The sequence below is a fragment of the Ruditapes philippinarum genome, unplaced genomic scaffold (genome assembly GCF_026571515.1).
Source record: "Ruditapes philippinarum isolate M1 unplaced genomic scaffold, ASM2657151v2 ctg1264_1_1_1_1, whole genome shotgun sequence".
Classification (NCBI taxonomy): domain Eukaryota; kingdom Metazoa; phylum Mollusca; class Bivalvia; order Venerida; family Veneridae; genus Ruditapes; species Ruditapes philippinarum.
This window is the reverse complement of record NW_026855248.1, coordinates 74,605-88,196: the sequence shown is the minus strand read 5'-3', so window position 1 is coordinate 88,196 and position 13,592 is coordinate 74,605. Positions and strand designations below refer to the sequence as shown.

The 13,592-nt window shown below is 33.7% G+C and overlaps 1 protein-coding gene across 11 annotated transcripts in view; it reads left to right on the top strand.

Annotated features, from left to right (window-relative positions):
- The window catches only part of LOC132742641 (IQ motif and SEC7 domain-containing protein 2-like), a 54,572-nt gene that overhangs the window by 28,485 nt on the left and 12,495 nt on the right, over nt 1-13,592 (top strand). For all 11 annotated transcript variants that reach the window (XM_060731100.1, XM_060731099.1, XM_060731098.1 and 8 more), the window contains exons 3-5: nt 2,786-2,947; nt 11,851-11,932; nt 13,091-13,123. In XM_060731100.1, the coding sequence (XP_060587083.1) occupies nt 2,786-2,947; nt 11,851-11,932; nt 13,091-13,123 (277 nt within the window). The remainder of the gene's footprint in view (nt 1-2,785; nt 2,948-11,850; nt 11,933-13,090; nt 13,124-13,592) is intronic.

Here is a 13,592-nt window from a genome sequence, read left to right as displayed (position 1 = left end):
TCCCCTTTCAACACCTGGTTAGTACACCTTTAGACATTCAGAAAAAAGCAAACTTTATTAGATCATAACAGAACTTTCTATAATTCTGTTTTAATGCTTTTCCTGTAATGAAAATATTGTGCATGAAAATGTTAGATTAGTGTAAGAAGGGCAGAATTAGTCATTCGTTTGCGAATTAGTTGTGCCAAATTTTAGATCTTGGCTGTTGGTTCATCTATAATGTAACCCGCTTTCCTGGATCACTAACCAGTAATTACCGGTTTCTAACCCCAAATAATTACCAGTCAGCTATGAGAGACAAATGACCATTAGATGCAATGTCTGAGATCATTGTCTCTGAAAACTTTCCCCTCGCCTGAGGATGGGACCAAGGAGCCCTGGATTACAAATCCAACCCCTTGCCTGAGGATCGAACCTGAAGGAGCCCTGGATTATAAATCCAATGCTATCAAAAGCCATCTGCATAGCCTCCTCATAATTATATCTGTACAATTTCAAAAACAACTTGTCTCATTAAATGAATGCATACGACTGAAATTAAAAAATTGGAAATGTTGGATCTTGTTTAATTTAGATATAACCCCTTTAGGATTATCAAACATTCTTATGAAAGCATCATTTCATTGAGAATTATAATGACTGCCATGTTTTCCAATTAAAAACCGCTGTTTACTTCCTAGGTTTCTATTTCTGTTTTGCAAGGATGATGAACGTACATTGGACTCTATGTCTAGATTAACTCCCAGGAAATCCCCTTTGATATAAAGAATATAAAATATTCTTTGATGATTTCTTGTCATAATAAATGTTGTAATTAGAAAACATTAAATAATTTTTCGTTATTTAATAACTTTGGCAGACGGGACCAAAATTCTAAGCTTCTTTTCTGTAGGAAGTATAACTGGTGCCAATTCATCTGCTGTGCAGATTGTTTTGCAGTGGCATGAATCTATCCTGTAAAAAATGATGTCTTATGATATTGATGTAGTGCATTTTGTATTTTCATTTTTGGAACAGTTTCTACAGGGGTTGTAAACCAGTCTCTGATTGCATCTTTCCCATTGGTCAGTTCATACTTGTTTTCTATAAACCATCCAATCAGATGCAGAAGTTTAAAAGAGACTGGTTTACAAGTTCAAGTTTTCATCATTCTCCAACAAGTTATAGTTATTCCTTCTTAAAATGGCAAATGCTGTCAAACCTGTTTTAAAGACCACCCCCAAATAAAGATCACCCTTTTAATAAAAACCACTCTTTACAAACCTTCATTGTTAAAACTAAATTAAACTCTGCATAAAGACCACTTGTCTATAAATGTCATAAATGGTCTCTCTGTTGGATGGTCTGTATTCACAGGTTTGACTATACATCAAAGAGTAGCTACTAAATTTTTTTCTACAGATTCATCACCAATTGGTACGAATAGTGAGTTAAAGGAGGGTTTATGGTGCCGTAATGAAGTGATTCAATAGTCACTATGACACTGAGTCTATCATTTTGTATACCAGCCACTTGACACAGTTCCTTTTCACCATACAAAGGTGCTGTGAAAACTCGTAAATGCTTAGAATATAATGAACCAGTTAAAATGTTTGGAGCCTTATTTCAGTCAACCTTAGTAAAATCAGGAATAATTAAGGCTTGAAATTTTTAAAAGAGGTCAAAATGGCTACCTAATTTATTGCAAAGTTTGGTTCTATGACATGCTGTTTTGAAGTTGCAATACCTTCAATATCTATGAGAAAATTTCCACTTTATATTTTTGTTGCTGAAAATTTTCCCAATTCATGTTAAAATTTATTCTTTTAAAACTAGAAACAGATTTGTTTTGTTCGAAAGCTATAAAAATTACAAAATAGAAATTTCTTCGAAATCTGCCTGAAGTGCCTGCTGGCTTTTTATGACTCATTGTTTTTGTTTCCGTTTAAATAGATTGACGAGCTCATTGGATTAGATCAAAGTATTAGTTCAATTGTTATAAGCAAAGATGTTTTATCATAATGTAAAACAAGAGTTTTTAATGTATCGAACAAGTGCATGCCAACAATAGTGCTTGATAATAATCAATATAACAGGATACAGCCGTTAACATACTTGTAACAATGATTCTTCTGTACGAGTGCCCACTTCATCCCGTTTCCTCTCATCATATTCATTGTGCCGCAAGGAAGAAGAAATAAGTCACCCCTTAGACACCATAGCTCTGTTAATTATCTCATTTTGTGTGTTGTAAGAATAACTCCTTGTAAGAATCAATATAATAGGGTAATATACTGCTAAATTTGGCCAGGAGTATAATATTTTCAAATAGTTACAGTCTTCAAAACCTATGGAGATTATGTATGATAAACATCATGTGGGTGATAATAATAGTTCTTTTAACATTTGAAAAAGCGTTTGTATATGACACTTACAAACTGACACGAAGTGTAATCAAACAGTCAAATTTTCCTAAAATTAATTTTACAATTAAGTTGATGTAATGTGGTCAGACGACACTTATTATAAATCATGATGGTATGTCATTATCATTATATAAAGGAAAAGAGTTTTGATAAAGATAATTGTATTGCTAATAATGTCATTTTTCGTAAAAAATATTTGCACTTGGCTAACTTGTACTTTTAGAAGACAACAAAGAAGTTTATGTGTATGAATGCTTTGTTTTAGTTCACTTTAAAATTAGATAAGATATCCCCCCCTTAAGAATAGTGGTACTTGATATTATACAAAAAAAAACAACACTTTATAAATAAAATGTAAATTTCTTTTTTTTTTCAAACAGAAAGCCAGAAAAGGGCCTCAGTTTTCTGTGTGAGCATGGTTTTATCAATGAGTCACCGGAGACAGTGGCACGATTCCTGATCACCCGGAAAGGCCTCAGTAAGCAGATGATTGGAGAATACCTTGGAAACCTGCAGAACCCATTCAACATGGATGTATTATGGTAAGTCTTGGATATATATTTAAATTACCGTGTATTTCTGGAGGCATAGTTATTAAATGGTCCTAATTACAAAATTTTTCCTGGCTGAATTTAAAATGAACTTGTCCTGCTTTGAAAATAAAACTGAACATTGTTATTTGGGAATTTTGATATTCAAATTTAAATTTAACATGTACCAATATAGAGCGCTTTGGCCGGCCTTGAGTGTTTTATTATAACCTCCCCAAAAACTCTCTAAAAGACCGTACCAGGTTTGAGCATTTTCTTTGAAACAAAATCTGCAGATTTGAGAACTTATTCTAATACCCATCAAAATAGATCTTGTATCTTTTGTCATGGTGGAAAACTGTCAGTGAAATCGTATTTAATTCAGGTTTTCCATTTGGTGAAATAATTTCCAGTAAAAGCATAGTAGATACAACAGAATTAAAATTTGCTGAAAAAAATAAATTTCAAGTAAGTATTAAGGAATTGTGTAAGACCAAAAAAAGTAAGTTTACTTTTGTTTATATGTACATGTACTATAAACATGTGAATACATTATTAAACCTATTAAGTTTATTCATGTTTATAAGAATGTCTTAAGGAAATATCAATACCTTTAGGAGCAATTGTTTTGTAGAGATAACTTGACAGGAGTGGGGGGGGGGGGGTAAATACGTCACCTATTTAAATAAAGGTGGCATGCACTGCTATTTTAAGATGCTTGTTATCGATTCTGTCTGAACTTTGTATATAGTTATATTCCAATCCATTTTTCTAAACATTGCTGTGAACAATGGACTCCCATTTATAAATCAGACTGGTATTGTAAAAGAGGCGAGTTTTTTTTTTTTGTGGCAGTTTGTTTTGTGACGCTCAGACGTTAGTGGTGTTTGACCTAAAGATTTTGTAATATTTATTTATGGCATGCAGAGAGGGGGGAAAAAAGCATGCATAAGACTATTTGTCTTGCAGAAATTGCCAGTTTGTCTTTGAAATAATTGGGGTAATGACACGTATGTCTAGGAATTTTTTTTATCAAGATTTATTACTTTTATATAAGTGATTCCCCTGCCCATCCTTCCAAATGTCATTGGGGACAAATGGCTGTCTGGATTCTGGGAATTTTAAGCCTGTTATAATGAGAAAGTGCCAGCTATTTTCAACTTTCTATGAATATATATTTGCAGGTTGGCGTAAAATCTCATGATTTACATTGACATGCAAAGTTTACATCAATTTCGCACTAATGGAAAATAAATTTTTAATATATCTATAGGTTTCTTGTAGAAACTTTTGGAACTTTATAAGGATATTCCTGTTATTAAAGAATCCTCGTCATGGAAAAAATGTGTTTTTAAATGTCATCGAACATGTTTTTTTTTAAAGATATTGTCTTTTAAATGTCACTATAGCAATGCTTTAAATGTCATTATAGCAATGCTTTAAATGTCATGAGATTGTAAAGTGATAATCTATGTAAGGGCAGAAATGCCCGCTTATACTCGTATAATCAGTATAATATAAGCAGTGCCGGCAATGTTTCACCGGACTATATACTTCCGGTTGTTTAATATAATCTGTTATCTTAATATTATGATATATATCAAAATCTCATGTAAGGAAAACATAATACAGGGTTTCGATGGCATAAGGAAGCAGTTGGGAGGGGTTCAAAGTGGCAGATGATATCCACTTAATAAATGAATTCATTATAACAGTCATATTTTATCTCCTAATAAATTCCAAGAAAAGGTCATGCAATTTAATATATCATAATAATTATTAAGTCTGAACAACTTAACATTATACTAAATAATTTCTTACTGTATTCAAATAAGATTTCAAATAAGAAATATTAAATGTAACAGACAGGCATGTATATATTTTCTTGAATGTCACATTTATTTTTAAAGTGAAATCAATGTATCTCAGACATAGGTTACAAGGAGACACTCCCACTATAGGTCCGCAGGGGTATACATTGATGTCTGAAATAACAGTATATTTGTAAGGCAGGGAAAAGATGCCAAATGACAAAAACAGTAGTGCTAACAATAAATATCTTGGATAAATTGTAATAAGCTTAGATTAGGTTATCAAGAGCTATATACTAGTAAGCAATGGTTTTGAAAAGTTTATCTGAGCTTTGTTCGTATTTGAAGCCCCTGTTCAGTGGTTACTCCGGTTAAATTTTTATAAAGCTTCTCCTGCAAAAAAGTTCAATTCTCTTTCCTCAAATTAAACCTTAACCAGCTGTAAACAAAAGACTAAGTGAATGTCAATAGAGATGCAAGAGGTTGGACTGTTTCCATACTCTGTCATGATACCAAGACGAGTTCAATAGAATGGGTGGTCCTAATTGTTTACACATAAGTATTTTTCACTCACATGATATGTTATTTCTTTATACTACTAACTTCTAAATGCAAGTGTTCTTTATGACCTGGAACTGTTTTCAAGCACACACTTGCCGTTACAAACATTTCTTTTGTCCCATTTGATACATGATAAAAGCTTTCAGCATTCTTTTGCCATCTTTAATGACATTTGGGTTTTTATTTTGATCATTGAGTTTATTGGACAGCAGATTTTTACTCCTTTGACATGGTTCAGTTCAAGTTTTTATACTTGATGTTTTATTTTACAAGTGGAGATTTAACAACTCTTTGTTCTGAAAGAATTCTACAAGGCCCATCCAATTAATAGATTTCTTGCTATTTATACTGATCAAACACATGTAAATTTGTGCAATTATCTTCAGGCCTTTGATTTAGGTCAGTTAGAACACTCTCCAAGAAGTTTGGTCTGTCTGATGTCCGATTGATCAAAGGATAACTCTTTTGCTGGGGAATATGTTTTTGCTTTCAAAAAAACATGTGTGTATTTTCCAGTAATTCCCAGTAATTCCTTGGCCTTTTTGATACATTTCAATAGGATAACTAACTATTAATCTACTGGCAGCAACAGATTTTACCCATGCAAGCATTTGAGCCTAAGGTGGTTATTATTAGTCAGTAGTTATTTAGAAAATTTCCATAAAATGATGAATGGTTTTGTCCAGAGTGAAAGATGGACAAGTCCATTTAAATAACATGTATTTCATTACTGCTTTTCCCTTAGATAGAAATATACGGTCATGTATTTTTCATTGAACCTGCTCCAACCAACATATCTGGACAATATCCAGCCTCATTGCTTGCTGTTCAAACTAAATTAATCAAGTCATGACTGCGACCAGAACTGTGAAGTGTTAATAACCAGTATGGTGCCACTTTGGACAGTCTGCTAGCATTCATCACAATTACTCTCAATTTATTTTGACCAAGGGAGGTTGGGGGGTGTGTGGGGGGAGAAATAATATCTCGATACTGGACAGGAGTGCTGGGCGTGTAATGAGTCAGACAGTGGGAGAGCAAACAAATCAATTATTGGAAACAATTGATGCTCAATCAAAATTCCATTTGTCTGACCACTGTTTCCAGTGATGGTGCTAATGTTTTCTCTGCTGCCTCGATATTGTACCATGCTGTGATGGTGCTTTGGTTATGTATCTCACAGAATATTGACTTCACCCCTTATTTTACTGAATTTCTGAAATGGACTTCTCCAGCTTCCAGTTTTTGAACTGTCCATTATCAATTCTAGGGATATCAAGATTAAAATAAATGTTTAATTATCATGCATTGCAGCCTCAGTATAGAGCCTGTTCAGGCTGACCTATGCTATACTGGTGATAATTTAAGGCTATTCACTTTTGGTGTAGTTTTGTTTTTACCATATAATAAGACAACAATTCATATTGTTAAAATCACTCTAAATGTTGCACATGTTAAAATTTGAAACGGCTGTTATGAACAATTCTTCTGTTCAGAAAATGATTTTCCCTTGTGAAATCAGAATTTAAAATGATATTTAAAAATGGAGTGGGTGTAGGCGTTAACTGTTTATAATTATTATGTGGAGTTATGTTTTCATACATTATGTTATGTTTATAAACAATGAATAGTTGATTATTATACATGTACTTTAACTGATTCATCATCAAATGTCATAGAAACACTTGAGATTTGTTTCTTTTTGGTTTTTCTTAGTTTCTGAGTTTTTATACATGCACTATATGCGATGAAACTTGCATGATATATGACACATCATTCATCAAAATACTTATTGCAATGCTTTGAGGTTTTTGATGTATTTTTCTTTAAAAACACTTATTCATAATATTTCTATAAATAGAATGTTTTTTACTTACTACAGCCATGTAATATATAAATTGATAAGATATGGGGGAAAAAAGACAGTTCTAAAAATAAGTTTTATCCTTTTTATACCCCCAAAAACGAAGTTTGGGGGGGTATATAGGAGTCACCCGGTGGTCGGTTGGTCGGTCGGTCGGGCGGTCGGTCGGTCGGTCGGTCGGTCGGTCCAGACGTCCGTTGCATTTTCCTTGTCCGGACCATAACTTGAAGACTAATGGTTAGAATTCAATATAACTACATACAATGGTCAAGCACATTGAGAGGAAGTGCAGTGCACAAGAACCATAACTCTATCTTGACTAATTACAGAGTTATTGCCCTTTGTTACTTTTCCTTGTCCGGGGCATAACTTGAAAACTACTGGTTGGAATTTAAAACAACTTCATACAATTGTCAAACACAATAAGGGGAAGTGCAGTGCACAAGAACCATAACTCTATCTAAAGTAATTACAGAGTTATTGCCCTTTGTTACTTTTCCATTGCTTTCTTTTGTCCGGACCATAACTTGAAGACTAATGGTTGGAATTCAATATAACTACATACAATGGTCAAGCACATTGAGAGGAAGTGCAGTGCACAAGAACCATAACTCTATCTTGACTAATTACAGAGTTACTGCCCTTTGTTACTTTTCCTTGTCCGGGGCATAACTTGAAAACTACTGGTTGGAATTCAAAACAACTTCATACAATTGTCAAACACAATAAGGGGAAGTGCGGTGCACAAGAACCATAACTCTATCTAAAGTAATTACAGAGTTATTGCCCTTTGTTACTTTTCCATTGCTTTCTTTTGTCCGGACCATAACTTGAAGACTAATGGTTGGAATTCAATATAACTACATACAATGGTCAAGCACATTGAGAGGAAGTGCAGTGCACAAGAACCATAACTCTATCTTGACTAATTACAGAGTTACTGCCCTTTGTTACTTTTCCTTGTCCGGGGCATAACTTGAAAATTACTGGTTGGAATTCAAAACAACTTCATACATTTGTCAAACACAATAAGGGGAAGTGCGGTGCATAAGAACCATAACTCTATCTAAAGTAATAACAGAGTTATTGCCCTTTGTTACTTTTCCATTGCTTTCTTTTGTCCGGAGTATAACTTGAAGACTAATTGTTGGAATTCATTATAACTTCATACAATGGTCAAGCACATTGAGAGGAAGTGCAGTGCACAAGAACCACAACTCCATCTTGACAAATTACAGAGTTATTGCCCTTTGTTACATTTCCTTGTCCAGAGCATAACTTGAAAACTACTGTTTGGAATTCAATACAACTTCATACAGTTGTCAAGGACATTAAAAGGAAGTGCAGTGCATAAGAGCCATAACTCCATTTTGACAAAATACAGAGTTACTGCCCTATGATACTTTTCCTTGTCTGGAGCATTACTTTAAAGTACTGGTTGAAATTCAAAACAACTTCATACAATGGTCAAGCACAAAAAGAGGAAGTGCAGTGCACAAGAACTATAACTCCATCTTCAGTATTTATAGAGTTATTGCCCTTTGTTCCTTTTCTTTGTCTTTCTGGACTTATTACAGAGTAATTCAATAAAACTTCATCAATGGCCAACCACATTGAAAGGAAATGCAATATTCAAGAACCACAACTATCTTTAATTGCCCACAACCATAACTCTATATTTCAATTCTTTTACAAGATATTCTGTTACTAGTAACATCCTCATTTCCGAAGCAGTCTTGTGGGGGTATTAATCACATTTAGTGATAGTTCTAGTTTGATATTGTTTGTTCTGTTAACTCTGAAAATAGAATTTAAAATTAGAAAGGCACTCAGGCTAAATATGTATACTGTACAGGATTTCAAACAAGCTGACTATCTCCAGGTGCAATGAGATAAATATTTACTATCTCATTTAGCTATTAGAGAATCAGTATGTGGTCACTACATTTCAGCAGCCATGTCTCATTTGACCTTTACCTGATCACCTAATTATCCACCTGTACCTTGTAAGAAATCATCAACAAACAATTTAGCCCTGCTGATTTTACTTTCATTCTTTGATGTTGCCTGCCTTTGAAGTTGTAACCCCTGTGTGTGTTTATTATTAATCACCCTATCTAATAGTTTACCTTCCCCCTAGGTTTCAGGGCCTTCTATTTGTAGTTCTCTTACCTTTGGATTATCTTTCCAGAGCTATCCACATGTAATAAACATGTTTTTTTAAGGCTTTCGAAGTGATTTGGTGCAGTTATGAAACATTTAAGACTGTCACCAGGGTTCTGCTTGATTCTTTTGATGTTTTTATCCAATGTTCTTGATTGTAATTTTACTAAGCATTTCCAGAATTCGTTCTCAGCATGGGTTATTTCAGTCACTATTTGTGATAAGTGACTTTCACTTCAAGAGTATTAATGATATTATTTGTATAATTAACAAGGCAGACATTTATTAACTTGATTGATGTCGTAACTTATTTAGAAGAGTCATAATGCAAGGTGTGCTACTTGATTGTAACAGAAGTTGTTTTTGACTTAGAACTGTTCTGTTTTTTTGGTGTACTTGATAAGGTTTTGTCATGTTGAGAATACATTCTGGTTAGAGCATGTCTTGGAAGCTGGTAAACAATCAAAGCACCAATATTGTTTAACGGTCAGATTTTTTTAATGTTTTTCAAATACAGTATAGGACATTAGATGATTTGATGATCTTGGAATGATGATGATTGTGAGGTTTTTAAAGTCTTTGCTTTCACAGTTATATGAAAAGGAGAGTTTTCATTGACTGACAGACGAAGCCATCATTTAGAATGACATCATTGTCTTATCCTGGATAATGTTTATTGTGTTTTGCACTTAGTTCTAGCAGTACCTGGTTCAAGGTAATGTAGTCTGTAGTGCAGTTTTGTAATAACAGTAATTGTTTGTTATGCCCTCCCACCTTTCTAGCTCACTTTGTAAAGCTGTTGAAGTCCATTACTGAAACATTCTGCAGGTGCATTTATGTGAGATAACTCTGTTAACTAGTCAAACACATCTTCAAGATCAATAAAGCAAGCTTAGGCTTCAGCGTGAGAATCTGTAAAGAGCATGTTCTCATCTTAAACCATTATCCTACTGGTAATATTGTGGAATTATATTAATGACCTTAAAAATAGTTAACAAGGTGTACAGAATGTAACATCTCTGAAATTGAAGAGCTCTTTGATGGAGGTTAGAATGGTACTGTTATTGTTCTTACCTTCAATTTTGAAGAGCCTTTGATGGAGGTTGGAATAGTACTTATTCTACCTGCAAATTGCCAGGATGAAAGTGGAGGGAGATTAGCTCTCTATCAGATATAATTAATATAATGATGTGGGGGTGGGAGATCATAAATGCCAAAATATGGAAAAATATGACGCACTTCAAAAGAATAATTTGAATATTTCCAACATATTTTTTTCCTTTTTCCTTCACATGAAAGATGTTTATTTGGGGTTTTTTGGGGTTTTTTTATTACAAGCAAATATAAATATCATTATCAGAGTCACATTAATGTATCTGAATTCAGTGTACATGTAATTTCTTATAAAAACATAAGAGTCTGTGATAAAGCTTCAGGAAAAATAATGCCCCATATCATTGGCAATTTGTATTATGCCTTCGACAGACTTTCAGCATAGTTTATGAAAATTTAAAAAATATCAAACAATTGGACAGGTTTTTAGCAGTGTGACGAAACAGTTGAACAGCTAGTTTTCAGCAGTATTATATGAAAATAAGAATAAACAGCAGAAACTGACAATCCCATTTGTCCAGTCCCGCCCACTACACTAAATGCTGCTCATAAAAGGTGAAATACAATACTATCATATTAAATGTATAGTGTTGGCAGAATCAGTCTCTTTGACAAGGACATAATTTGAGCAGAGATTCTCGTAAAAACAGTTTTGTCTGCAACTGATGAGTCATCCATCTTACCAACGTTCTCTATTGATTTTGGAACGCTCTTATTTTCCGGAGAAAAATCTTGGTTCCTCTTAGAAAGATATTATAGATATTCATTACTCAAAAGAGACACGTCTCTTTTGCCAAGAAAAATATTTTTTTGGGGATGAAAGTTAATAACAGTTTTATGAAGACAAATTTTAGAGAATTTGTAACCATTTAACTAGGTAATTATGACGAATGGGTAATTAACGATTACAAACAATTGGTTGCAAGTTCTGTTCGTTACTATTTTTAGATTGGCATAAAATGTATTTTGAGGTAGATGCTGATCAGTTGTATTCTTTTGCTTTATAGGCTGAATGAATATGTGTCCATCATCCTTTTAACATCATGTGTCCTTTTACATGAATGATTCCTATATATGAATCTATAATACGAGGGGTAACAAGCAGAAGTTGGATTGGGGAGGGGAAATTAGGTTTGTGCATCAGGCTACCATAGCCAAGAATTAACTATTACTGCCTATGGATTGACTGTCAAGTCGAATGTTTGAGACTTGCATTGCTCAACATCAAGTCAGGATGTACTTGCAAAACAATCATTCTAAAATTGCATCTTCATATTCTAACATTTTAATGGTCACAAAAAATCATCATAAATGCCCAGTAAAATATATTTGAAATTGATTTATTCTAAAAATAGAATTGTATGCCAATTATATGATGGGTGTTGTTTTTCTGTATATTTCAGTTACTTCTCTGAGGAGATAGATCTGTCAGGACTCCAGGTTGATATGGCTCTCAGGAAATTCCAGTCCTACTTTAGAATGCCTGTAAGTTTGATAATATTTCTACAATTCTACATGAGATTTTATAGAAGAAATACACATAGGAGAAACCTATATTATACAAACTTTTGCTGTAATATTTACTATTCATGACAATCTGAAAAAAGGTGGCTTTAGGGGACAAAATGTTTATAGGAATAGGTCATTTTGCATGATAATTAATCTATCAAATTTGACAATATAAATAGAAGCAGCCCTCTTTATCTTGAGACTACTTCTCACTTCCCCTCGGAGCGTGCACGTCGCTGAGAAGGCACAGGGCATCGGCAGAAGATTTACAACTTGGCTGGTAGACAACTTAAATTTTGCCTTCAACCGTGGGCGGTAACTACGGAACTCCTACTTCGTCACTTCTGCGGACCAGCTGCCGATGTCCTGACTAATGCCGAGGGGAGTGGCCCTACAAAGTAGGCTGAGACGACGAGGATGGTGTGCTAGGGTGCGTGAGCCCCTAGTGCAGATAGACGGCTTGTAAGGCAGGCCTATAGCTGGCACCAACAGCCCTTTTCAGGGCTACAAACACCTTTCCTATTGTCACAGGTTACTGTACATTTAGGTTCTCATTGACCGCCGTACAGTGACCTACTTTTCGGCTCAAAATTCATATCTTTGGCTAATACTCCGTGGAAATTGCATGGAGGTAAATTATCATCATTTTGTGCTTCAAAATTAACTCTTTAAGGACATGACTGGTGACATGTCCGGGGTCCGTACTCGACAGCGCAAGCTGCATTTTGTGCCCGAAAGGGCGGATGGACCCTCATTAAGCATTAACTACATACATACATATCTTGAGACTAAAGACTTCTTTAAAATTTTACTTGGCTCAGATATTTGCTGTTTGGCATTCAAGATAATTATGATAGACATTATTTAGTTATTGTCTTAGTTTAAGCATTTAAGTATTTTTTATAACTTTCTTAAAATATATAATTATATAATATTCTTTAGACAGGTAAAAAAAAATTCTGATTTTTTAGATTTTTTCATCAATTTCTGGAGAGAAAGTAAAGAAATATGCAGGTTATAAATACCTTTCTGTTTTTTATATGTGATCAATCATTTGATCATAGATTTAAGGAAATATTAGATACTATAAACATGTAATAAAGATGTCTGCAACATATGTTTCTATGATTTCAGGGTGAAGCACAGAAGATTGAGAGGTTGATGGAGGTAAGAGATAGTTCTAAAAATAGAATTCGGAAACGCAGTCATTTGATACGGGTTGTTGTTAAAATAATTTGTGTTTCCGTTTTTTTACTGGTGTCAAAAAGTTTTTTTATCCTGGTTAGAGGTGATTTTTTTGAGGTGGCGTCAAACTTTCGATTTGGTTGTTCAGTTTTATGCTTATCAGCGACTGATTGTGCAATTCTGTTTTTCTCTGGATATTCCAGTAAAAAAAATGAATGATGAAAAAACTGCATCATCTTTGCAGGGGTTTATAAAATCTTTTTTTTTCTCTAAAAAGGTGCTAAAGGTCAAACATTTGCTTTATATCATATGAAATAAGCAGATTTTTATATCGATATTGCTTCTCTTGAGAATAAAGGAAATTTTTTTTTAGCTGATTTGATAAAAAACGAAACATGTAATATTGCAGATTATTATGTACTTATATTTCATAAAAGTACAGGTTTAAACT